At 41.9% G+C, this 26,485-nt stretch overlaps 1 protein-coding gene across 1 annotated transcript in view; it reads left to right on the forward strand.

The window, feature by feature from the left end:
- The window catches only part of COL4A4 (collagen type IV alpha 4 chain), a 134,953-nt gene that overhangs the window by 94,642 nt on the left and 13,826 nt on the right, over positions 1-26,485 (forward strand). Inside the window, exons 31-43 of the mRNA XM_060016014.1 lie at positions 346-489; positions 2,840-2,947; positions 4,276-4,457; positions 5,311-5,374; positions 7,965-8,039; positions 11,968-12,075; positions 12,648-12,755; positions 20,201-20,272; positions 21,449-21,577; positions 21,670-21,783; positions 22,971-23,126; positions 24,682-24,789; positions 25,836-25,844. Of these exons, the coding sequence (XP_059871997.1) occupies positions 346-489; positions 2,840-2,947; positions 4,276-4,457; positions 5,311-5,374; positions 7,965-8,039; positions 11,968-12,075; positions 12,648-12,755; positions 20,201-20,272; positions 21,449-21,577; positions 21,670-21,783; positions 22,971-23,126; positions 24,682-24,789; positions 25,836-25,844 (1,377 nt within the window). The remainder of the gene's footprint in view (positions 1-345; positions 490-2,839; positions 2,948-4,275; positions 4,458-5,310; positions 5,375-7,964; positions 8,040-11,967; positions 12,076-12,647; positions 12,756-20,200; positions 20,273-21,448; positions 21,578-21,669; positions 21,784-22,970; positions 23,127-24,681; positions 24,790-25,835; positions 25,845-26,485) is intronic.

Raw genomic sequence — 26,485 nt, forward strand, 5'->3', positions numbered from 1 at the left:
GCAGCATGTGGGATCCTCCCGGACCAGGGCTCGAACCCGTGTCCCCTGCGTTGGCAGGTGGACTCTCAACCACTGCGCCACCAGGGAAGCCCAGTTCTCTTAAAGCTTTGTGGGATCTGGACTCAGAAGCATAAAGGCCTGCAGTTCAGATCTGTGGGGGGGAAAACTGAGACTTGGATGGGACAGATTGTCTCTTACAGGCGGGAGGCTGGTAGTGACTGTTCCCTTCAGCACAAGCTCAGAGTTAGGGGGAGTTCGCTTCTCCACGTGGATGGCAAGGAACACAGATCTAGGAACCGTACTAGCCTATAAAACTTTTCCCTAAAAATTCATGTTACTCCTCAGGACCCCAGGGGCTACCCGGCTTCCTGGGTTTTCCGGGAGAGAGAGGAAAACCTGGCCCGGACGGACACCCTGGCAGAAAGGGAGAACACGGAGAACAGGGTTGGCCCGGCTCCCTGGGAGACCGAGGAGTGAAAGGTGACAAAGGTAAACGCAGCTAATGGCACAGCGATGCAGCATAGATTGTTTTTAGTGTTTGACCAGAACCTGTAAGTATGATCCCTGAAAAAATAAAATGGAACTATCCTGCAGCTTGGATTCTCCTGCCTTTTGAATCTATGATGTTTGTTTTAGGATTTTAAACAAAATGTATTTCCTTTTGTTTCCTCCCAATCTTATCCCATATAACTATGGCAAATGAATTGCTCTATTAATAGAAAAAAATTAACAAGGGCTTTGACTTAGAGCTTTTGGGTTTCAGAAAACCTTCTCACCTTTTGGGAAGGGGGTGCAGGCAGGACTCCTGGTCCCCAAACCCTCCTTCAATTTTTTTAAATGAAAAAAACAGTTTTTTTGTTAAGGCCACATGGTCTCTGTCGAAATTACACAACTCAGCATTTGTAGCACAAAAGCAGCCTGAGACAACACGTAGACAAACAAACATAGCTGTGTTCTGGGAACATTTTATTTATGGGCACTGAAACTTGAACTTCACTTAATTTCACATGTCATAAAGTATTATTCTTATTTTGAGTCCCCTCCCCCAATGATTTAAACGTGTGAAAGCCATTCACAGCTCATGGATTGTATAAAAACTGGCAGCAGGTGGGATTTGGCCTGTGGGCTGTAGTCTGCTGACCGCTGAACTAAATGAGTCCGCTTTCATCTGGGCCACGAATTGCATCTCTCCCAAGCTTCATTTAAAGAAAAGTTTCCATTACTATTTTAAAAAAAAGTTTCAAGACCACTGGTGTCAATGTTCTGTGCCCATCCCTGTTAAATATTTACTTTGATCTCTTAGCCATGAGGCTGTGGTGAGTGAAGGTGAGATTTCATTTCTAGTGTTAAGAATGAATGCTTGACAATTTCTAGAAACAAGGTTTTTGTCTTTAAAGCCCTTTGGGAAAATAGCCTCATATTTAATTCAAATTACTTTTAGTTGATTGATTCTACTATTAGTTTTTGTTTTACTAGCCTGTAAATTATTTATATAGAATCGAGGAATCAGAGTCATTCTCCATTAGCTTAGATAAGTGATGTTTGCTGTGCTATTGTGCTTCTATATAATTATCCCACTAAAAATATTTAAAATTGGGTTAATGCCAGTGATGTTCTGGTAAGCTGGCTCTCTAAAATAAAGTTTTTAAAAAATGCCCTGATTACTACACTACAGTTTGCTGATTGCCAGGGTGTAAATACTCCCACCATAAATACGCTCAACATGACTGATTTAAAACTACCGATGGTTTAACAACTAGTTTACAAAATTCTTGACTTGTTACTAAGTGGCTCTCATCAAGCTGAGATGAGCCCACTCCAGCCCACATCTACAACTGGATAGTGTTTGCAGAAATCAGGAGAAATATTGTATACCCTCCCTACCTCTTAGAATTCTCTATGTGGAGAACCAAGTTAAGTGTCTGTTCTTTTAATGTAAGGAAAATATTGGAGGCTGGTTAGGAAGGGGAAGATAAGGAACTGGAAAATATGAGATGGACAATTCAAAATTCACAGGATAAAGAGATGTAGTTTTAAAAAATTTTATTGAAGTATAGTTGATTTATAATGTTGTGTTCATTTCTGCTCTACAGCAAAAGTGACTCAGTTATACACACATTCTTTTTCATATTCTTTTCCATTATGCTTTATCACAGGATATTGAATATAGTTCCCTGTGCTATATGGTAGGACCCCGCTGTTTATCCATTCTATATACGTCAGTTTGCATCTGCTAATCCCAACCTCCCAGTCCTTCCCTCCCCCACTACTCTTTCCCCTTGGCAACTGCAGGTCTGTTCTCTCTGTTTGTGAGTCTGTTTCTATTTCATAGATACATTCATTTGTCTTGTATTTTAGAATCCACATATAAGTGATTATCATATGGTATTTTTCTTTCTCTTTCTGACTTAACCTTGCTTTGTATGATCTCTAGGTCCATCCATATTGCTGCAAAATGGCGTTATTTCATTCTTTTTAATGGCTGAGTAATATTCCATTTTATATATGTAACACAGATGTATTTTAGACCTGGAACTTTTCAAGCCTGTCTCTTTTTACTGAAGACTCTGAGACGAGTTTGGTTGAATTTAGCAAACATTCACTGAGCCCTCAGTGTACACCAGTCCCCTTTGCTGGACAAGTTGGGAAAGGAATGTAAAAGGCATGGCCCTTCCTTTAGGAAGTCAATCAACAATGTTGATACTGTGCAATCTATGAACATACATACAGTTTGGCAGGTTAAATGGGGATTTGCAAACTGGGCGTGAGGAGCTGTAACAGAATAATCACGTGTGTGGTGCTTCCTTTTGTTTTGCTCTTATAAAATTAATATCTAAAGGAGCAAGAGGACCCCCAGGATATGAAGGAGAAATGGATATTATTTTGAAAAAGGGGGAAACCGGGGAACCTGGACCTCCTGGAGATGGTGGATTCCCAGGAGAAGAAGGTAAATGCTTATGTTTTTTTAACCATATCAAATAAGTTGACTTCTTTACAGGTCATTCAAACAAGCATGCATATTAGACAACTTTCCCAAAAAAACGGTAATTCGGAGATTAGGAAAGGTCATTCTTTAGATAAAAATAAAAACATACACTAAAGAACCTCATGGTACTTTTCTTTCCATGCTAGAACTTAGCTGTAGTTCATATGTGTTTATAGATTTGGATATTCCAAACTTGAATCAGTCCAGACAGATACATGAAATACTGGTACCAGGTTTAAAGTATTCCTGGTTTTGCTGGCTGATCTTAAAATGAGTAGCACAGTGACTCTCCAAATCATTTCAGTGGGTGCTATTCAACCTTCAGTGTGCATCCCTTGGGGCCCTTGTTAAAACGCAGATGCTCAATCAGCAGGTCTGGGGCCGGTCTGCCTCTGACTTTCTAACAAGCCCCTCGCTGCCTGTGCTGCTGGTCCTCAGAAACACCCCAGAGCAAGGATTTTGACAACCACATTTGTGTTTTCTTTTCCCAGTTTAGACTTAATTTGAATGGGACCTGGGTTCTTTTGTTGGCCCTCTCCTTAACGAGTTAGGGAACAAATGTTTTAAGTCCTCTGGTTAAGTCCTTCCTCATTTGTAAAATGAACATGTTAAAATAAAGCAAGTGGGCTTCCCTGGTGACGCAGTGGTTGAGAGTCCGCCTGCCGATGCAGGGGACGCGGGTTCGTGCCCTGGTCCGGGAGGATCCCACATGCCGCGGAGTGGCTGGGCCCGTGAGCCATGGCCACTGAGCCTGCGCATCCGGAGCCTGTGCTCCGCAAAGGGAGAGGCCACAACAGTGAGAGGCCCGCGTACCGCAAAAAAACCAAAACAAAATAAAGCAAGTGATGCTGCTCACTCCCCCCGGGGTAGCCTTGAGTCTCTTCATGGGCAGCTCCTTTTTTTTTTTTTTTTTTTGCGGTACGCAGGCCTCTCACTGTTGTGACCTCTCCCGTTGCCACGGGCCCAGCCGCTCCGCGGCACATGGGATCCTCCCAGACCGGGGCACGAACCCGTGTCCCCTGCATCGGCAGGCAGACTCTCAACCACTGCGCCACCAGGGAAGCCCTGGGCAGCTCCTTTTACAGTGAGGTCGCGGAAGCCAGAAACCCCTTGTGATGCAGCTTAGGGCAGGAATTAATTAGGACTCCCAGTTCCTGGGAGATGGCTTTGTCTCCTATAAGTAGGACCAAGACCCACAGCCTAACTATCGCCTGTCACGATAGTTTAACTATTCCTTAAAGTTCAAGAGATTTCCTCCAAGAGGTCTGTAACACTTCTAACCCCATCAGGTGATAAAGGCCATCCTGGGATACAAGGGAAGAAAGGAGAGCCAGGAAGCTGTGGACCACCTGGATTTCACAGAGGGGAGCCCGGGAGGAAAGGGCAACCAGGCCTTCCTGGACCCCCAGGCCCTCCAGGCTCACCAGGGCTGAGAGGGCTCATTGGCTTTCCGGGATTTCCAGGTGACCAGGTAAGCAACTGCTGTTTTGGAAGGAAAGAAATAATAAAACCTTTCTGCCTTGGGATGCCCGTAAGTCATCTTACTTTGCCAGTGTACATCACAGCCCTTCACTGGCTTTTAGAATGTAAGGAGCTGGTCAAGGGAAGAATGGAAACTTCTAGAAGGCCATGATGTAACTGTAATTCTGGCCAGTGCTTATGCCTGGTTCCGGTGACATAAATGATCAAGTCACTTACTCCACATTCTACCCCCAGCCTTGTTTAAACAGCTCCATAGAGACTTGCCTGAGGACTGTTGGTTTACCAGCACAAAGAGTCATCTGAAAAATGACCCAAATTCTGGTTACTAAGCTTTCCTATCCAATTGCAGACATCATAGATTTTGCTGTAAATATACTTTATCTTTACAATCATAAGCAAAATACCCCTTGAGAACCCAGGAAGTACAAATGCAGTAGCCTACATCATAATTTCTGGAAAATGTATAATATACTTTGCTACCCATCTTTTGGAATAAAATAGATTTTTCAGGTTTTGGGTATAAATTATAACAGTTTATTTCGTATCAATTTGTTCATTCAAAACTTAAAGTTCAAGTGATGTGATGCAATTACTCTTTTGCAATCAAGTATTGGGACTTGGATGCCCCCTGTTGGTATCACTAATTCCGGAAGAGTTTCGTCAACTTTTAAAACCTAGGTGCATGTAGTAGTATGCTTGCAATGCATTTCCAATTTTCTTTACCACTGCAAATTATAAAAACCAAGTTAGTTCTAGAAAATTATAACTGGATCATGTCAAGCATGTGTCATTTGTATTTGCAATTCAATTACAATCTTATTTCTGTTTCATTAAACTATCAGGGTGAGCCAGGTTCTCCAGGGCCCCCTGGACTTTCAGGAATCGATGGTACAAGAGGACCTAAAGGTATGGTTTGGAGACACAGCAACCATCCATCAAACTCATAGTCCTGGGTGTTTGTAGCATTGTGAGCAGGTACCTCTGGCATGAAAAGTAAAGTAGATCAAACAAACTGCAACATTCAAAGAGTTCTTTTTAGACTCTACGAGGTAGTCAAAACAAGACCTAAATCATCTATATTTGTCATTCAGATCTAAGGGTACCATATAGAAAACAGCATGCTTGCAGGCATAGCATAATTTCCTCCTTGGTGGGAGTACTCTCAGCTGTCCTAGTGACTGCAGCTCTATAAATGACAGCTCAGGTGCCAGGAGACAGATGCGCATTGGTGGTCCATGGCCCCGTGCCCCACAGGAGCCAGTATCTCTTCTAAGGACTCCATAGGTACAGCTTTTGGCGACCCAGTTACAAGAGTCACGGTACACAGAGAAGGCCAAAGCCATGACTTCCCACCAAGTGCTAATAGTTCAGCTAAGAATTCCTGGGCCACACATAATCTACAGTTGAGTTATTTTTACCATAAGCCAAGGGTCAGCAAATGTGTTTTTCTCAAAGGGCCAGATCATAAATATCTTCAGCTGTGTGGTCTCTGCTATAACAGCTGTGCATGAAAGCACACACAGCATGAAAGCAGCCGTAGACAGTATGCAAACAAAGGGCTGTAGCTGTGTTCCAATAAAACTTTCTTTGCAACAGGCTGCAGGCTGGATTTGGCCTCACAGGCCTTAGTTTAATTTGGGCCAAAGACAGTATTGCCTTGTAACACAACTTACATTCTGCCTTTATCAGGTTTCCAGAGAAATAGGAACAGGAAGTTAACCCAAGGGAAAGAATGTCCTCAGAGAAAGAGAGGTTTCGTTAACCCTTTATCCAGACAAACAAAACAAACAAATCCAGGGTATCTTAAATTGCAGCGTTTACACAAAAGCTTTAATATTTTTTACTATTTTTGTGTACCATTGGGTTAATATTTTTCTTTAAATCTACTTTAAAATGATTCACCTTTTTAACCTTAATCTCACTATCTGTGAATTCACAGGCTTGTGGTACAGTTATATTTTATTTTAATACAGATTAAAATAAATAACTTTAAAATCAGAAACAGTAATTAGTGAACCACCTAAAAATCTTCTCCCTTACTACCAGTGAAACATGCTTTACGCTTTGAGAGACACTCCATAAATAACATGATAATTGCTGTAAGAAAAGTTGAACTGTGAACATGTATGTATTCAGAAAGAATAACTTAGATCTTCTCTTTAGAAATAGTTACAAATAGGGAAGTTTTCATATTTTATTTTGACATTTTATAGCTTCAATCAGTGTTCAGAACTCAGTCCTCTTCTACTCATCTATCCATTTATTATAGACCCTTTGCCTCTCTCAAAGAACAAACCTATTTCTTCTTGTTTCCTTCCTACTTGTATTTGGCCATGTTTGCAAGGAACCAAAATGCAATGAAGGTACTTGGAGTAAAAGCTGTCTCGTGGAGCCCACAGATAAGATAGTTCTGCAGGACCATAGTCTGAAGGAACCTAGCCCTTGGGAAATCCATGGATTTTTCTCTTGAGACTTTTCTCCGTGGTCTGCTTTTTACTTACCTGCCTACCAATTGGCTTTATCACTCTCTATTCAGTATCCTTTCTGGATGTGTTTGGATTGTACTTGATCATGCTCTATATTAGGACATCATGAAAATGCTTTTGATTTCTGCCTCAATAGGCAAGGGCCTCAAATTCTTACGTTTTATTACAATTCCTAAAGGAAAGACTGGCTGACCTGGGATGAACCAGATTCATACCCTTCAAACAATTAACCACAATTATGAGTAGGGCCAGGTGGAAGAGAACCTACCATAGGTGTGGGTGGGACCCCTTAAAAGGGGTGTTCGTGTGTAGATGCTTTAAAACATGCCTAATTAGCTCTCTTCTCTTGTAATCCCATCAATTTCTTGCCCTTCCCTACCATACCATTTTGAGTCCTCCATTTGTAATTGACTCCCAGCTATAATGTAAGTCCTTGTGTCTGGAAGGATGCAGCAGCAGTGTGGAACAGCTCTGTGGGACTGTAGGGGTCACTGCCTACAGTGGCCTCCAAAGTGCCATCTCTTGTGAAGTCATCAGTAAGATGACTTGTGATTTCGGTTTTTTACAAGGACACCGAGTTGAGCTTCCTTGAAGAGAGCTTGAAATGTGATTGCAGCAGCTGAAACAGTGACAGTTTCTGCTTTCTGTTTCTAAAAAACAATATAAGGATACTGAATGCCAAGTAATTTCTTAAATAGATCCCTAAATTTGAAATTATTTTAGAAAATTTAAAAATTTAAACTTATTAAGATCTATAGTTTCTTATGACTGTTTTGAACTATAAAATAGTGTGTGTGTGTGTGTGTGTGTGTGTGTGTTTAAATCACAGTTTGCATCTATGTTTCTGTTTGTTTTTATGTAAGCAAAAAAAAAAAGCATTGTTTCAAAAATCCTCTCCTGGAACGTTGAGGATAGACTATAAAGGGAAGTATCATGAAAGTTATTAAGTCACTTGTATGAACAAAATTAAACTCTCTTAAATAATGTTATGTGCATTTTATCACTTACAGGATACAAAGGGGAACCTGCAAGTCAGTTTGGCCTACCTGGTCCAAAGGGTGAGCCAGGTAGCCCTGGATATCCAGGTATAGCTACATACTTTTATTATTAAAACAAAAAAGAGTAAGTTTGGTTTGAAAAATAGTGCAATTACTTTATCTTCCTAGCTGGCAATGGTTGTATCAGTATTATATTCTCCCTTCGCTCATTAAGATACCTATCAGAAGGATTATGTATAAGCACTGGCCTAGGAGGACACCAGGATTATACACCAGCAACTCACCATCTTTTCTCCACCATGGCTCCCATGACCTAGGATGTTAACAACACGCTTCCCTAGGCATGCCCAGATTTTGGCAGGGTCAAAACTGATTATTGCAAGCAATTAAAATTTGGACTGTTTTGCAAATCTATAACTAAAAATGATACATTAACAATAACCACTCAGCTGACTACAGCTGCAGGTTGTCATTCCAGCCCTTTCTTTCCTACTCAGAAAAGCATAGGTGAGGGACTTCCCTGGGGGTCCAGTGGTTAGGACTCTGCACTTCCCTGCAGGGTGCATGGGTTCGATCCCTGGTCAAGGAACTAAGATCCCACAAGCCTCATGGTGTGGCCAAAGAAAAAAGAAAAGCATAGGTGAATGCCCTGAGGAGTGCAGTTGCTGAGATATGATTGAATACCTCCTTTACTAAGTATCTAGTTTACTCAAAACCAAACCAAAGGAACGTAAAGCCTCATCATCAGCAACAAATCTCAGTCTTTCCAAACAGCACTTCATGTATCAGCAACAATAGATGTGTAATCCCTCAGAACAGACTGTGATGTTCCAGGGAGTTCCTGCTCTCCGGTAGAGGTTGTGGCTCGTTACAGTGGACGACCCACAGCTGACAAAACATACACGTGCTTTTACTTAGTAATTCCACGTGTAGGAATATATCTTAAGTCAATAATCAGACAAATGTACAAAGCTCTGTGCACAGGGATATCCACTGCCTGGAAAGAATTTGTTTCTTCACAGATGATTGGTTCCATAAGTGATGCCCAATGTCATTCAGCTGATAGTGGACAGGTTAGAAGCCAGGCTTGTATTTAGATGGGTCCACTGTAAATTAAAATATCTCATATTAATAGTTTTGTGTATTACCTTAAAATTCTCTTCGGCAGTGGCCATGTTTCATTCCATACAACAGAAAGAATATCTGAGAAGAACTATTATGGGAAATTTTATTTCTTTATTTTTATTTATTTATTTACTTTAAAGAATAAATCAATTTTTTAATTATTTTTAACTTCAGAAATTTTATAGATTTTTTTTTTTTTTTTGTGGTACATGGGCCTCTCACTGCTGTGGCCTCTCCCGTTGTGGAGCACAGGCTCCGGACGCGCAGGCTCAGTGGCCATGGCTCACGGGCCCAGCCGCTCCGCGGCATGTGGGATCCTTTCGGACCGGGGCATGAACCCGCATCCCCTGCATCTGCAGGCAGACTCTCAACCACTGCGCCACCAGGGAAGCCCGATAGATTTTGAGTCGTCTTTACACTCTATAAATATACACAATTCAGTAAATTATGGACACTGGGAAGGAACATTTAAAATAAGGAGAATGAATTAAACTTTGTTTTTATACCATAAGATTGCTAAAATGGAAGTCTAACAGGAAAACAAGCTATTGCACTGGCAAAAACTTCCTTCCCCACTCCCTTTCATACGGGTCCTTTACCTCTGGCATGGTCAAATAGATTTAGATACTATAATATTTTAACTGAAATGTACAGCTTATGTGTACATTTGGAGGGGAAAATAGCTTTGAGGTTAGCATTGTGGAGGCTCATAAAAAGTACCAGAGGGAGGTCTCAGAAAGGAAAATCACTGGTTCAAAGTCAACCTCCTTTCCCACTGAGCATATGGTCTTGGGCAAGTTGCTTATCATCTTTGAGCTATTTCCTCACCTATAAACTGGCCCTATGCATATTACAGGTTGTTCTGAGGATCAAATGAGATTCCTTGAAAGCAATTTATAAACTAAAAATTGCTACACAAATGGAAGGTGTAATTCATCATTGTCATCAGCAGTCAGCAAAACATGAAGAGATTTTTCCACACTTACTGGTATTTTTATGTAAACCTTTAAGATAGTAAGATTTTATAAGCTAAAAAGAGTCCTAATATTACCTAATATTGTAAGTTAAAAATCATAGAACTGAGTTATTTTATATGTAGGCTAACTTTTTCAAGAAAATTTGCCTTGGTGTAATTTCTCTGGTCTCCTGTGGTTGTCACCGTTTAAATGGTTCCCTTTCCCAAATGCCATAGCTTTTGCTTAAAATCTTAAAATTGCATCATATGTTATTCACCAGCACAGAGTTTACCTAAACATGCAATTTCCATTGGCTTGAAAAAAGCTGCATTGAATTTGAACAAGCCGATCAAGAAGGCGTAGATCTGCAGCCTGTCTCAGGGGATTTTATATGATTGTATTGGGTTCAGTTCTACCTCCCTTTTCTCTATTTCAGTGAGAAAATACAGTACAGCTTAACTCACAGGTTCTGTTCTTAATATAACTGTGATTGGAGAGGCAAGGCTTTACTATTTCAGTTTCTTCATTTGGAGGTGGGAAAAGGCTGCCTTCCCTTTAGCGCAGGAATATTTTCAGGTTGAAGAAAACAATACACAGTGAAGCTCATAGATCTCAAATTTGATTGGGAACAAGTATAGACTAACATAGGCTTGTTTCTCTTGTGTGTTATAATAAATAGTGACTGTGACCCCCGTGGGTTTGTAAATACAGAACCACATATTTTATTTGCAGATTCAACTGGTCATTTTCAGCACAGACTATTGGTTTATCCTACAAATATAAATTGTATTGATATTAAAGTCATACATTATAAATAAACACATGGGGAAGTCATCTTCTCTAGTAATCAAAGAAATGTAATTTAAAGGAAGTCTGAAATATCATTTCATCCTTACTAAATTAGCAAGAAAACAAGTCAACAAATTAGAAAGTCCTTAGTGAGCACATGGAATGATGGTCTTGGGGCTGTGTGTGGGTGACGTGTAGGGCTGTGAGCTGGTAGAGCATTTATCCAAACCATTTGGCAACCTCTGTCAAGAACCAAATGCTGAATGGTCTGTTCTAGAAGACTCAGAACAGTTGGGCCTTTCTCTTCAGCACGTCACTGTCCTGAGAAGGGGACTGTAGTAGGTTTTTTTTAACCTAATAGATGTGTCCACCAGATGTAATGTGTGGTTCTGGAATGGGACCTGGTGTGGACTCACCGGCTGTGAAGGACATTGAGGGGACGATTGAGAAAACTCAAATATGGAAGGAGGGTTATATGATATTAAGGGTCATTATTAATTTTCTTGGCTGTGATAATGTTACTTTGGCCACGTAGGAAAATGTTATTTTTCAGACTTACCTCCTGAAATATTTAGGGATGAAATTCCACGATGTCTGTGATTTACTTTAAAATCCTTGAGCATTTAAAAATGCGTTAAAAAGAACCAAAAATTCTACTCTTAGGAATTTTTCCTGAGGAAATAATTTAATAGGAGAAAAAATTGATTAAAGATGTATAAAGATCATTATGCATAACAGCAAGAGTTAGAAATAACATGGACGGCCAACAGTAGAGAAAATTAGATTAATTAATTTAATTAGGGTTAACTCAATAAGCTATCAGCCAGTTATTTTAAAACAATAATTAGGAAAATGATATCAAGCTTGGAAAATTACTTACGATGCAATGCTAGCTAATTAAAAAATCAGAATATAAAATTGTAGGCCTTATTTGCACATTTGTTATACATATGAAACACTGTATTAAATTGGTGGGATTATAGGTGTTTTGTTTTCCATTTTTCCTTAATGTTATCTTTTCAACAGAAACATTGTACATGTAAAAAAGTAAGAATAGAAAAGAGAGCTGAAGTTGGAGGTTTTATAGATTCACCACCTTGAAGAGCAACTACAACTACTCAGATGTCTGGTCCTTTTTTCTTTAGGACATTTGGGAGCACCTGGAGAGCAGGGCTTGCCCGGTGTTCAAGGACCTGGAGGACCACCCGGAAGGCCAGGACCGCCTGGCTCCTCTGGACCAGCGGGGTGTCCAGGTACCTCAAAAGGAGTCTGGAGAGTTCCCGGGCACTCATCTATCTCTTGGTGTAGGGGAAGAAGCTGGCTCTGCCTTTTCCCCAACCTGTGACTTTGGACAAGTCACTTAAATGTACTATTCCTCACCTGTAAATTGGAGATAGACCAACATCACTGAGTTGGTCTGGGAGTAAACGAAGACAGCGCCTGTCACGCACCTAGGAAGATACCAGGCACAAAGCGATGGTCTGACAGAGGAAAGCTCCTTTCCAACCTTCCCTCATGCACCTACCATTCAGGAGGCTGGTTTCCTGTTCTCCTTTAGACTTAAGCCAAACAGCACACATTCAACACAACATTTTAACGGCTCCTCCTCTTGCCAATTCAGAATCAAGTGAGCATTTCAAATCATAATTGGCAACTTTAATCACTCAAGTGTATTTTCTCCTCTTGAGATTAAGTTAGGAGGTCTAGAAAGAAAAAGTAATAAAACAGTATCCCAGTTACCCATAGATTAAGAATATAGACGACCTTCCCATTTCACGAAACTCATATCGTCTGGGTGTCTGCAAAACCTCCCTGTCGTCCTCAGGTGATCCAGGGCTGCCTGGGCTGCAGGGACATCCAGGAGAAATGGGGGATCCTGGGCCAAGAGGCCTCGTGGGGGATCCAGGGGCACCAGGTCTTCCGGGAATAAAAGGTAAGTCGAAAGGAGGCCCGACGCATCAGAAAGCTCCCCCCGGTGATGCTCCCACAAGTTCACAGTGCCTTTCTAGCACCCTAATGACATGCTCTGGGGCCTGGCTCTCTCCAAGAATGCCTGTTGGCACCTCCTGTTCTTTCTTACTTGGGCGGCGCTTGCCTGGTCTCTGGACCCGCTCTACCAAAATGATGCTGCTGCCCCCTCATTTTTTTTTAACATCTTTATTGGAGTATAATTGCTTTACAATGGTGTGTTAGTTTCTGCTGTATAACAAAGTGAATCAGCTATACATATACGTATATCCCCGTATCTCCTCCCTCTTGTGTCTCCCTCCCACCCTCCTTATCCCACCCTCTACGTGGACACAAAGCACCGAGCTGATCTCGCTGTGCTGTGCAGCTGCATTTCCCCTATTGTTTCCCATGATGTTCCGGCCTTTTTATTTATTCTTTCCCCAGATAGTCAAGCTCCTGTTATGTCCTAAATTCTAGGACACAATTAATTGTGTGATACTAGGCACACAATTTTGAAGAAAATAGACATGGTTCCTGCCTTCACAGAGCTCACAGTTTAGTAGGGGAGACAGATATTAAATGTATTTTTGTCAGTTGTGCAAAGGAAAAGGAAAAGAGTAAGATGCTATGGAGAAAGAGGAATTAATATTTATTATCTTTGTTTGATAGAGAAACATTTTTTTCCTCGTTAAGTTTTTTCTCTTTAGAAGTACAGTAGACTGGTAATAACATAGGTCTGGTGGGATAGAATAGAATAGAATAGAATAATTGGTTATTAACAAATATTCATGCCCCTCCATACAGCCCTGGTACTTACTCCTTTTCAGTCCATTTCTTTCATTTTAGATTTCTTTTTTCCCATGGGTACCTTGTGTATACCTCTAGCATGACACTTACGTTGTATCGTGTTTGTTTGTTTAAAGGTCTTTTAAAAAGCAAGAATCATTTTTTTAAATTGAAGTATAGTTGATTTACAATGTTGTGTTAGTTTCAGGTGTACAGCAAAGTGATTCAGTTATACATACATTTTGTTTTTCAGATTCTTTTCCCTTATAGGTTATTTAAAAATATTGATTTTAGTTTCCTGTTCTATATAGCAGGTCCTTGTTGGTTATCCATTTTATGTAGTAGTGTTAATGTTAATTAACATTAGTGTGTATATGTTAATCCCAAACTCCTAATTTATCCCTACACCCCTTCCCCCTTTGGTAACCATAAGTTTGTTTTCTATGTCTGTGTGTCTATTTCTATTTTGAATATAAGTTCATTTGTATCGTTTTTTTTTTTTTAGATTCCACATATAAGCAACAGCATATCATATTTGTCTTTCATTGTCTGGCTTGCTTCACTTAGTATGATAACCTCTAGGTCCATCCTTGTTGCTGCAAATGGCATTATTTCATTCTTTTTTATGGCTGAGTAATATTCCTCTGTGTATATGTTACCACATCTTTCTTATCCATTCATCTGTCAGTGAACATTTAGGTTGCTTCCATGTCTTGGCTATTGTAAATAGTGCTGCAATGAATGTTGGGGTGCATGTATCTTTTTCGAATTATGGTGTTCTCTGGATATATGCCCAGGAGTGGGATTACAGGATCATATGGTAGCTCTATTTTTAGTTTTAAGAACTATTTTTTGTATCCTTGGAACCAGTATATTCCTAGTAAGTCTGTTGGTTGGTTATTGTAAGTATTTATTTACTTATAGAAATAAATAAAAATTTAAATATATTAATAAATTTAAAAAAATTTATAAATTTACTTTTATAAATAAATACAATTAATTAATTAATGGAAAAATAGAGAATGAACAACTGAACAAGTAGCTATCAGGTTGAGAGTCTGTCCTCACTTCGATCAATAGTTGAAGGGTCCAGCCTTACTTGGTAGGTTTCTATAACTGAGACCCCTCTCTCTCCTTCCTCCTTTTTCCTCCCACTTACCTTCTGCTCGTTGGCCCATACATACACTAAATTTTGGTCAAATAAAAAGTACTTCCTCTCAAAAGAATTGGAAATCCCTTCTTTTGGGCTTAGTCAGTCTATTGTTTTGCAAATCCAAGTAATGTTTCTCCACGCTCTCACCTCTTCACTCATCAGGTAGATTTCAAATAACTCCAGTTGTCCAGCAAGTAGTAGTGTGGTGGTAAGTATTACCTGGTGCCTCTGTACAGAGGGAAGCCGTTTAGTTTGAAGAGTTGGTATACTTACGAATTTCTACGCAGCCAAATAAGCAGACAGGAAAAGCTCCCACCACAAGATACCTTTGTACTGTCCCCCTTCCTCTTCACTGGCATTTTTAGTAATGTGAAGTATAGTGATTGGTGATAAATTTAGCGTTCCAAGCAAAATAATTTTGTATTTTTAAGAGTTTCACTGGTTCTTGTGGCTGTTTCCTGTCTCTGGCAATCCCTATAGCCCTGGCGGGATATTCTTTGATGCTCTTTTGAGTGTCTGGAGGACAAAATTGATAAAGAACCAAAAGAAAACGTTTTCCATTACTTCTGCTGCATCTCCACTTCTTCCTACCCTCCTAGTTTAGTGAAATGGCAAGGATTTTCAAGTGTCCGGGTGCCATTTTATGCACTCAGTTTGACTAAAATGACAAGGTTCATGTCGCTATGGTTGATTCTTCCTTCCCTTGAATTAGTTCACATTTATCACATAACTTCAGTATATGTTATTAAAAAACTAATAGCTAATGAATTTGACCGAACAACAAAATTACCTCCAATTACATCATAATTCGATGCTATGAAATAATAAGTTTGTTAAGAAGAGAAGGTGAGAAAATGAATATATCAACCCACATATTCATACCAGTGCACAGACGGTTGCTGCAGTGATGCTTCCTGACCATGCAGGGACACTGTTTCCCTGCAAACAGCCCAGTGAACAGCACAGTCTTTAAAAAAAAACCCACAAAACAGTGAAATACATTCCTAGGAATGAAAACGTCTCCAATATAAATCCATTGTTGCAGTTTATCATGCTGATAGAAAAATGAACCACACTCGGGCAGAAACGCTTTGAACTGAGAAGCTAAATATTTGAAGTATGTTCTAAATAAGTCAAGGGGACTGATTATCTTGTTTGAACAAACCAGCTGCTGAACTCAAAGTTGTTTGCTCCACTGGAACGAGCCATATGGACTCTTGAGTCTTGCTTGTGTTCAATCAGATTTAAACTTTAACTTCAACATATGTAAAAATGGCTTGATGCTTAGACTTAAATTTTCCAGTACCTATGCCTCTAAAAGGAAGATGCTCGATTTCCTAGTTAGGCATTCATATAAGAATGTAATAATGGAGGGCTTCCCTGGTGGCGCAGTGGTTAAGAATCTACCTGCCAATGCAGGGGACACGGGTTCGAGCCCTGGTCCGGGAAGATCCCACATGCCACGGAGCAACTAAGCCCGTGTGCCACAACTACTGAGCCTGTGCTCTAGAGCCCGCGAGCCACAACTACTGAGCCTACGTGCCACAATTACTGAAGCCCGCACGCCTAGAGCCCATGCTCCGCAGCAATAGAAGCTACCTCAGTGAGAAGCCTGCGCACCACAACGAAGAGTAGCCCCCGCTCACCACAACTAGAGAAAGCCTGTGCACAGGAACAAACACCCAATGCAGCCAAAAATAAAGAAATAAATTTATTTTAAAAAAAAGAATGTAATAATGGAAACCTAGAATGATAAGCTTTAGCATGAGAATGTGTAAAGAATGTGGACTGGGTTATTTTGGTGGGTGACAGGTAAACTATTTCATAAGAAAAAAAGCACCTAGAAATGTCTTTTGTCAGCATAGAAATGCGGGGCACCTTACAGCTGTGAAAACCACAGAAATATCCTCCCTCCTTTTATGCAGCTAGTGTCCTCCCTCTCCCGCCTCCACAGCACTTACCACTCTTGAGGTAATTGCCTGTTCGTTCTGTCAAGTCAGGGATTGTTTCTCTCTTGCTCTCATTGTCTGGTCAGCTCCTGTCACTAAGTGCATTTGGGGACTGAAACTTCGCTGTTAGGGCACCATGTCTTAGGCTCTTGTGTGTCCCCTTGGTAGGCACTCGTGTATTTTCTGAATCAAAAAAGAATTCAATCTTATTTCAGAATCTGTTTTGATACGTTTTCCACTTCGTTCAACCTTTACCTGTAGTCACAAAGAAAGGTCTCTCCCTTCGGCTTTCAAGTTAGGGTGACCAGCTGTCCCGTTTTGCCTGGGACGGAGGGGGTGCTCAGGACACAGAACTTCCAGTGCTAGAACTATAAGAAAGTCGCCGGCAGTCAGGGACGAGTTGGTCACACTAGTAAAAGTGTACACCTGTTAAAGGCCCCTGGGGATAGAGTAGCATTTTCAGGCTTTAGAACAAAAGAAAACCTCAGAGAGGGAATCCAGTCACGAAGAGTCACCTGGCTCACATAGATAGAAGCTGGTATTATGATTATGGCTGGGGTGGGAGAGTAGATTCTCTGACTAGAGGGGGGGCACCCTGGCCTGTGAGTGCAGCAAGATGCGGCCTTAAATGATGGTTGTTAAGCCCGAGGATGACCAGAGAGGTGACAGAAAATGCTCATTGCCAAGGAATGTGCTTTGTGAGACTAATTGCCTCTCCTCTGCCTGGTATATATTTTATGCATGAACAACTTTTTGATTTAGAGATGGGATGGATAAAAAAGCTTTCAGTAAAAAGGAAAAATTGCCCTGAAAACCCTACCCAGATGTAGCTGCATTCAATTTAGAAAGGTAACATTGCGTCAGATAAGGGTCAGCCAGTTCAACGATGGCGAGAGGCTGAGGCTGTGACAGTGCAGGACCTGGATGTGTTGATGTGACAACGGAGAGTTGGCAGGAGCTGAGACGTCCCACCCCCAGCCAAGTCCCCAAGCCATCAATCTTGGTGGCTTAAGCTGGAGATCAAAACACAGTGAAATAGCAGAGGAGTCTCAGAAAATGTCTTATCATTTCAGATGGATGGCAATAAGTATCCAGATTTGGCAGTTGAAGGTCTGTGTGTTCTTTTGGTGCAAACTTGAAACATTTGCTCATAAATAGGAAAGAGAATTGGAGAATAAGCTCAGCCAGAACTGATAAAAGTGGTTAGGAAATAAGAGCTTTAGGGAAAAAAAGGGTGCGTTCCCCCACCCTGCTTTTTTTTTTTTTTTTTTTTGGTGCAAGACAATATGGCTTATTCCCACCAATCTAACGTTTAGATTTAAAAAATAGAATAACTCTGTTTCTAGTACTGATAAAAAATAAAATGGAACCAACTAACTGTTCCATCGTCCAGTAAGAAGTCTACAGAAGACTTGCTTTAATGAAGAGATAATAATTAGCACTTGAATTCTTTATATGCAAATGGATAGCACTAACTTCCTCAAATCTTACTCATCCGATAAATCTATCAATGAAAGATATGACATGCAAATAGAGATTGGAATCCACCCTTCTTTATAGCTTTCTCTCCACCTGTTCAGTCCCTCACCCTCCCTGTTCCACACTTGGTCATTCACTCATTCATTCGACAAACATTTATTGAGCACCTACTGTGTGTCAGGAGATATGCTAAGTGGCGGGATAGAACAACTAATAAGACCTGATCTCACACTCAGTTAATTCATCCAAAGTAAACCAGCCACCGCAGACAGGATTGTTGTACAGAGTAGGATGGGCCTGGCAGAAGGGCATTGAGGGAGCTCTACACAGGTGTCATGGGGGTAGATGAGGGGTACTTCTCTGTGTTCGCCATAAGCTGAGGGTGTGATTATCACAAATTCGAGGGCTGGGACCCTTAACTGAATGAATGGCTGGCTGTGTTCTGAGGGGCTTTTAGCCTCAGATGAGAAAGAAAAGTTTCTGGTTGGAAGATCCATTAATGAAATAGGAAGGTTACCAGGCTTGGCCAGGGGCTGAGGAGAAGATTCTTTCTCCCCCATCAATCAGTGGGACGTGGGTGACGCACTTGGCAGAAGCGCAGCAGCTGGGAGATGTTCTATGTCTGTTAGTTATCTGCCTCTTCCCCCCACCCTTCCCTTTACTTGCTTCCTACAAATCTATATATTTATATATGGCAAATATATATAACGTATTATGTATATGCTATATGTATTATCATATAAATATAGATACAAATACCTATATATTTATCAATCTATAGATTTATCGGTGTTCGGCTTTCAGTGACAACTTATGTAAAGTCAGATTAGTAGATGGCTCCTTAGAGAACTCTATTGACACCTGACAGAAGGTTCTGGAAGAAGATGCAGGCATCAGCGAGATCCTGTCTAATTACAGAGAATGGAGTTTGCATGATCATCGTGAAATACACTTACTAGTTGCGAAGAGGCATCAGAGTGGTTCTCTTTGGAAGAAGGGGTGGCAGAGGAACAGCTGTAGCCACACCTGACCTGCAGGCCTGTTCTTTCTGAGTCACACAGGGCTCAAAAAATCAGTAGGGTGTGTATTCCCCAGGGTGCCACCGTCCCCACCTGTCCTTAACTGTCTTACTACCTTTATCCAGATAGATTCTGAAGAAACTAGGATCTGCAGACCGTGGAGTGTGGGAAGATCCTGGGCCTGGGAGGAAGGAGGAAGGAAGAGGGCGTTTGCTCCCAGCCAATCCCTTTCCTTGTCTAGGATCTTTTTTTTTTTTTTTTTTTTTTTGTGGTACGCGGGCCTCTCCTTGTTGTGGCCTCTCCCGTTGCGGAGCACAGGCTCCGGACGCGCAGGCTCAGTGCCCATGGCTCACGGGCCCAGCCGCTCCGCGGCATGTGGGATCCTCCCAGACCGGGGCACGATCCCGTGTCCCCTGCATCGGCAGGCGGACTCTCAACCACTGCGCCACCAGGGAAGCCCTAGGATCATTTTATTGTTGTAAAATTGGAGGTCATTTCCTATACCAAGATTCAGTAATTCTAGAGTCTATCTGATTAGAAAGAGAGAGAAAGAGAGAGCGAGAGGTTCATGATACGGTCATAAACCAACAGCACTGTGTTAAAACCAAAGCAAGTTATGTGATAGGATATATGCCCGGCTGAGGGATGGCGTGGGAGTTTGGAGTTTGGGGTGAGCAGATGTAAGCTATTATATAGAGAATGGATAAACCACAAGGTCCTACTGTATAGCACAGGGAACTCTACTCAACATCCTCTGATAAACCAGAATGGAAAAGAATATAAAAAAGAATATATATATATAAAAAGTAGATATGTGTTAAGCCGTCTTAACAGAAAACATCCATCAAATGAACGTATTTAGTGATGACCACTGGCATGGATTCTGCTTTGATAGTGATGTTCGGAAGGTGAGGTCTCCTGGTTCCTGCCTGGAGAATCTGTGGGTCCCCGTCAGCTAACCCTCCCCTGGACTGTGCCTGCAAAGTACAGCCAGAGGATGTACCTTGTGTACTTTGTGTCATAGACCTGTGATGTGTTTCAGGTCCCTCCGGGTCGCCCGGCCTGAACGGCTTGCACGGTTTAAAGGGTCAGAAGGGCAGCAAAGGCGCTTCAGGTAAGAGAAAACCCTTTGCAAGAGGCTGAACAGCAGGCAGGGGACCACGAGAGTCCGCTGGTATTTCCTCCCTTCACAAAATTCGGATGCGAAACTAGGACAGTGGTTTAGCTCAGATTCACAATGTTGGAACTGTTTTTAGTGCTGGTGATGACATATAAGAAAGACACTTGAGAAAACCCAATTTAAGCAGGAATGGTTGGTTAACAGTGCCTTTTGTTGATACTGCTTGTGACTGTCTATTAAAAATACTCTGAATAATCGCTTAGGTGGAGCTAGCTTCCAAAATGTTACGAACAACCAATAAATAGTCGGGATTGGGGGGTATTGTTTTGTTTTATGTATAGTCGTGCCAAGTACAACCACGTGGGTCTAATTAGTACTTCTAGCATCCTTCAATAGCCTGCTGCTAAAACAAATTACCTGAACAAATTGCTGTTATTTTTGATACCACAAATAGGCTAATCATCAAGATCTTAGCTAGTTCCATTATTTGGATAGAATGCACATCGGTTGCATTAGTTTCTCAGGAAAAGAGCTCGCAATCAGACAAGGGAGCTGGAATCAGACATGCAGATTTGGGGGGCTGTTGGAAAAGGATCGGATTGCTGGGCTGCGTGGTTTGAATCTGTTGCTGAGGAGGGACAAAACCTTGATACGGTTTGGAAGGTCAAGAAGTAATTTACCTCACTTAGGATTCAGTTAGCAGCTCTTCCAAATAGTCTGGTAAAACGTGTGGCCTCTCCAAGAAACCAGTGAAGTTCTGCCTTTTCAGCGTGAAACTGCACATTCCTTCTATTTATTTGCCGGTTTCCACCTTAAATTTCAAGCCAGTTTATTGACAGTCACTTATCGTCGGATCTCATTCGTTTCACTCTTTCCACTGTAGAGGTTGAAGGGTCAGTATTGTCAGTAAGCTGTTGTGTTTTGAAATCTGGGAAATAACCATAAAATAAATCAAAGCTATGCTGGACAAGTGTGACGGGTCATAAGACAGGAGACGGCGACCCAGGAAGGGTGTGCGGCCATCTGGGTCACCGTTACAGCCAGTGTTGAGCCTCAGCAGGGCCGGCAGCATCCCTGTCACATGACTATTTAGAAGCAGTTCCTTTCCAGGCCCCACAGCAGGGACACACCAGGAGAAGATGCAGTGCTAATGCTGTTTTCCTCGTTAAGGTTCCCATAAAACGGGCCCACCTGGTCCAGTGGGAATGCCCGGGCCAAAAGGCGAGACAGGAGACCCCGGGAGCCCAGGAATTTCTCCTCCAGGACTTTTCGGAGACAAAGGTCCCCCAGGTCCCCCAGGTAAGAAGCAGCATGCTTTTCCCTTCTCTCAGTAACTAAATCCAAGCCTTCCAAATGTAATGAGACTAACAACTGAACATGTCCCTTCTCAGGGAGACCTGGACCGCCTGGTCCTGCAGGTGCCCCAGGAAGAGCTCTTAAGGGTGACATTCCGGACCCGGGTCTGCCTGGAGATCAGGGACCTCCTGGCCCCAGTGGTCCAAGAGGTATGAGAAGAATCATGGCAAAGGATGGTGATGCCCCTTTCCTTAGATGCTGCCAGCTCTGTAGGGATGGAGGAGCAGAGAGTGGCCGAGTAGAAACCCCTTAGCAGCCCCATCGATTTGGCAGATGGAAACGGGGAGTGTGGGCAGTGGCGGGCTCCCAGGACGGGTGCTTAGGCCCCTCACACTTCTGTTTCAACTCCATCGGACCACCTCTGACTCAGAGCAAGCCTTTCCCGTTGTCGGCTCGATGCTGAGCGTGAGGGTGCAGGAGTGACAAGCAGGAGGCCATCACGTGGGTCTCAGCGTCCGCACAGAGAGCACTGCTTCTGGCCCAGGGTGACAGGACCCAGGCCTGACTCACACACAGGAACAGTCTCCTCATGTGCTGCTAACATTACGTGTTGTTCCTCGCGTCACTTCACTGGGACAGACTCTAGCCAGTCAATATTTAACAAAGTAAGACTGGACCAGAGATGGTCAGGGGGTTGGAAAAAGACTGTGGCTCAGTGCAATTTTTTGCCAGCTGGCAGGCGATCACATTCCTACTAGCTCACAGAACTCTTCCAGAGAGACAGAAACCTTAAAATCTTCAGCATTTTAGTAAGGGTAGGATAAAATATATAGTTCTCTTTTACACTGAGAAAAATAAAAATGCTCAAAAATGTGCTGAGAAGTTTAGAAGCTAAGTAGGAATTGAATTGGGGCTCAATTCCCATGTGTAGACTCTGGTTTTCAAATAGGATTTTAAATTTAATTGAGCGGATATTCCTTTTTCATCAGCCAGATTTTCTTAAAAGCCTATTATCTCTCTCTCTGTCCACCCATCCATCTACCCATACATTCATCTACCCATCTATCCATTTACCCATCCATCCATCGCGTGAAAGCAGCAGGATGGCAATGCAAGACAAAATCATAAACTGATACTGCCAAAAGGAGTGGCTCTGAAAGGAAGGAAGGCTTTGCTTAGCTCATTTTAACAGTTACTAACAGACTATTCACACCATTTCTCAACTTGGGCTCCAGTATTAGACAGACTGTTTCACCTCTGATACTACTGACTTAGTTATTCTAATTCCTTGCATCCCTTGCTTGTAAGCCATTAAATTCCTTTCCTTAAGAAGCTCGCAGGCAGCCAGCATGCACATTTGACTGAAAGAATCTTTTTGCCTACTCTCTGTGGTCAGGAATACCCGGGCCTCCAGGGCCCCCTGGGAGGGTTGAACTTCTGAAAGGTGAACCAGGTGACTGTGGTCTGCCGGGGCCTCCAGGTCCCCCAGGCCCACCAGGCCCTCCAGGACGCAAAGGCTTCCCAGGATGTGATGGAAAAGATGGCCAGAAAGGTATGAATGCAAGTAGTTCTTTAAGTAGTACTGGATGACTTTCATTATTTAGCCCTTAAGGGTCTGGGGTATGCACCACTTTGAGGTATTTCTCATTTCCTGTGGAAATAGTGACTACATTTCCAAAATGTCCTGACTTTCCCAGAGTCCTAAAATTTGGGTAATAGTTGGACAAGTAAGAAGAAGAAACACAAGTTCATCTTTAGCCCCTAATAACATACTTGATAATCTTCTAGACAAGAACTAAACAATAGAAATTGAATGCAAGCTACGTATGTAATTAAAAGATATAGTAGCCACATTTTCAAAGTAAAAAACAAAAGAAATTTTCATACTTTATTTTATTTAACATAATATATTCAAATATTATTTTAACATAAAATCGATATGAGTTATCAAAGGGGTAATTAGGTCTGGCTGTACAAACCTGGTTCTTGTCCCAAATAAGACACTCCTTTCTGCTGCTGAAATCTGGTGTGTATTTTACACTGACGGCACAACACAGCTTGGACTTGCCAGTTTCAAGTGTTCAGTAGCCGCATGTGGTTAGTGGCTTCTGTGCTGGACAGTTCAGTTTTAGACTGCTGACTTTGTCTTTTTATAATCACAAAAGAGTCTCCATTACTGAATTCCCCCAGTATTTAAGGCTAAAATATTTTTTAACTAATTTTTACCTAACTGCTAATGTTTGGGGACCTTAGTTTTTGGTTACGAGAATTTTAGAGAATTATGAGGTTCATAGGACGTTTTGTTGAGAAGAGACCAATAAAGCGTATCCATGTTACCTCCCTTATGTCATAAATAAGGAAGCTTGATACCAGAGAAGCAAATGTTGGGCTTCCCTGGTGGCGCGGTGGTTGAGAGTCCGCCTGCCGATGCAGGGGACGCGGGTTCGTGCCCCGGTCCGGGAAGATCCCACATGCCGCAGAGCGGCTGGGCCCGTGAGCCATGGCCGCTGAGCCTGCACGTCCGGAGCCTGTGCTCCGCAGCGGGAGAGGCCACAACAGTGGGAGGCTCGCGTACCGCAAAAAAAAAAAAAGCAAGTGGACTTGGGTTGGGATTCCAGGGAGGGCTTCCCTGGCGTGATCTGCACGCTACAGAATGAGGAGCACTTGCTGGACGGGGGGAAAGGAACCGTATGTGCGAGGCACTGAGTGGCTGGTGTGGCTGAAACTGAGAGAGTGAGGAAGAGGGGGTGGGAACTCAGGGTCGGTGGTCTCCAGACAGTGGAGCATCTTTCCTTATTTTTCCTTTCCGTCGCGGTCCTTTGACTGTCTCCAGAGAAAGTTCAAGATGACTGGGCTCTTCATTCTAATTTAGTTTTGTCTCGGTCATGGAACAATATTCCTTAGTCCGGTTGATGGATAGTTATGTTTCCTTCAGACAGAGGCAGCTCTTCTCCACCTCGCAGAAGAAACTTGGGGTCTATTCTGCACTCTAAGGCTGGCTTTGCCCTGCATTTTGCTGGAGTGAACCTCTGAATTCAGCCCATTGAGCTGTCATTATCTTTATATTGCTTCCTTCTAGTGCTCTCCTTTTCATGTGTTTGTTTTAGGACCAATGGGATTCCCGGGGCTGCAGGGGCCACCTGGAACTCCTGGGCCACCTGGAGAGAAGGGTTTACCTGGACCTCCAGGCAGACAGGGGCCCTTGGGTCCTCCGGGTAAGCTTCTAATGCCTAGTCATCTCCACCCAGCAACCTCCATACAGTGTTTTGTTGAAATATTTACGATGAGGGTCATCTTTCAGAAGGTAATTATCCTGAAATTACCAGCAAGTTCTAATAAGTTAAGCTTTTTCTGATAAAGATTATGTTTATCTCAGGCTGCACTACAAAGTCTCAGGTTTGTTAAACTTATTTATTATCAAAGCAAGTAAGTTTGAAAGTTAGGAGTTGATTTTACATGTACTATTTCTAAGGTAAATATCTATAAATCTGTGTTCCCGCACACAGGAGGCAAAGACTGATTTGATTATTGTATGTGAAGACTGTATAGTCAATTCCTGCCCCCAAATTCCCTCCTATCGATTCTCCTAGATGTTTTATTAAACTTTTCCTGTAAAGTACATTAGTTGCTATGAAGATGAAAGGCTATTCGATGTAAGCTCTGTAGACAACAGGTTTTCATCAGAGAGTCAAAATAAGCAAAGGGTTGGAAGGGCAAACAGACGTGTATTTGAGATTGGCAGAAGTAATACCTTTGAAGATCCTAAATCAATACTATGACAGTATGGTGTCAGTTCAGAATATCTTGCAGTCTCGTAAATGAGCACTCTAGTCCAAAGAATGAGTACACTGCCCTGCTTTATGATGGATCACAGAACAGCATGATAAAGAACTTATACTGTGATTCACCTCTTACTTCCTTTCTGTGCATAATCTACAAAACTTGGCAAATTAATATGGAATTTTCAGAAGCCTTCGAATGGACGGAATTTCTACATACATTAAATGGGGGCATATTTGCCGTAAGAATTCAACTCGAATTTTATATTGTGCAAGGGAGTTTCACTTCAGGACTTTCTAGATATGAAAACTCCATTAATCATAGATGTTCTTGTCAGTAACATTGATGTGGACTTTTTATGTAAATAAGATGCTGTCATTCTACTTGTCATTTCACTTTTGTCCTAATTCACACTTTTATAATCTCTTTCTGCCGTATGAAAATCGTTGTGTGGCCTCATTGTGGCTTTGGATCTCTCCAGGTTCCAGAGGTAAGCATTGCTATAAGATGAATCATTTCCTCTAAATCTCATTTGCAGTCATTTCCGTACTTGCCTTTTTCACTGTATGTGTGAGTGCAACTTCGTTGCATTTGTTTAGATGGGGTGCTGTAATTATATTAGGTTTTAATGCCTTTGCTTCCTCGTTACAGATATGGTAACCCCATATTAGAGTGCCCCAATGCTGAGCCTCATTACAGGTTGTCAAGGCGGCGTAGAGACTCAGCTTATAGAATTTCAATTCAGGCACAGAGTATGAGTGCTTTCTCTGTGAAAGGCTACAGTACATACCAACGCAGGTTTCCTTTCTAAATTCTACAATATAAATACAGAGAACGTCCCTAAAATAAGTAGTATCAACAACATGAAAAGCTGGGTCCTTACTACCCAGTAAGGGGCTGTGACGAGCCTTTCCCATCACACCCAAAGTCCACTGTCAAGGAGCACGTTTCTTTGTGTGTTAAAATGAAAATGCCATTATTCTTTTCAACTAAGTGTTCACTCAATCCTCCACAATGCGAAAGCAACATATGATTTTGTGTCTGGCATTTTTAAAGAGAATAAAAAGAGTTTCTCAAAAGAAGAAAAGAAAAATCGTGAAAGTGTGCATTTCTTCTTTCCAGGCGTCTGTT

This window comes from Delphinus delphis, chromosome 7, assembly GCF_949987515.2.
Source record: "Delphinus delphis chromosome 7, mDelDel1.2, whole genome shotgun sequence".
Taxonomy (NCBI): Eukaryota; Metazoa; Chordata; class Mammalia; order Artiodactyla; family Delphinidae; genus Delphinus; species Delphinus delphis.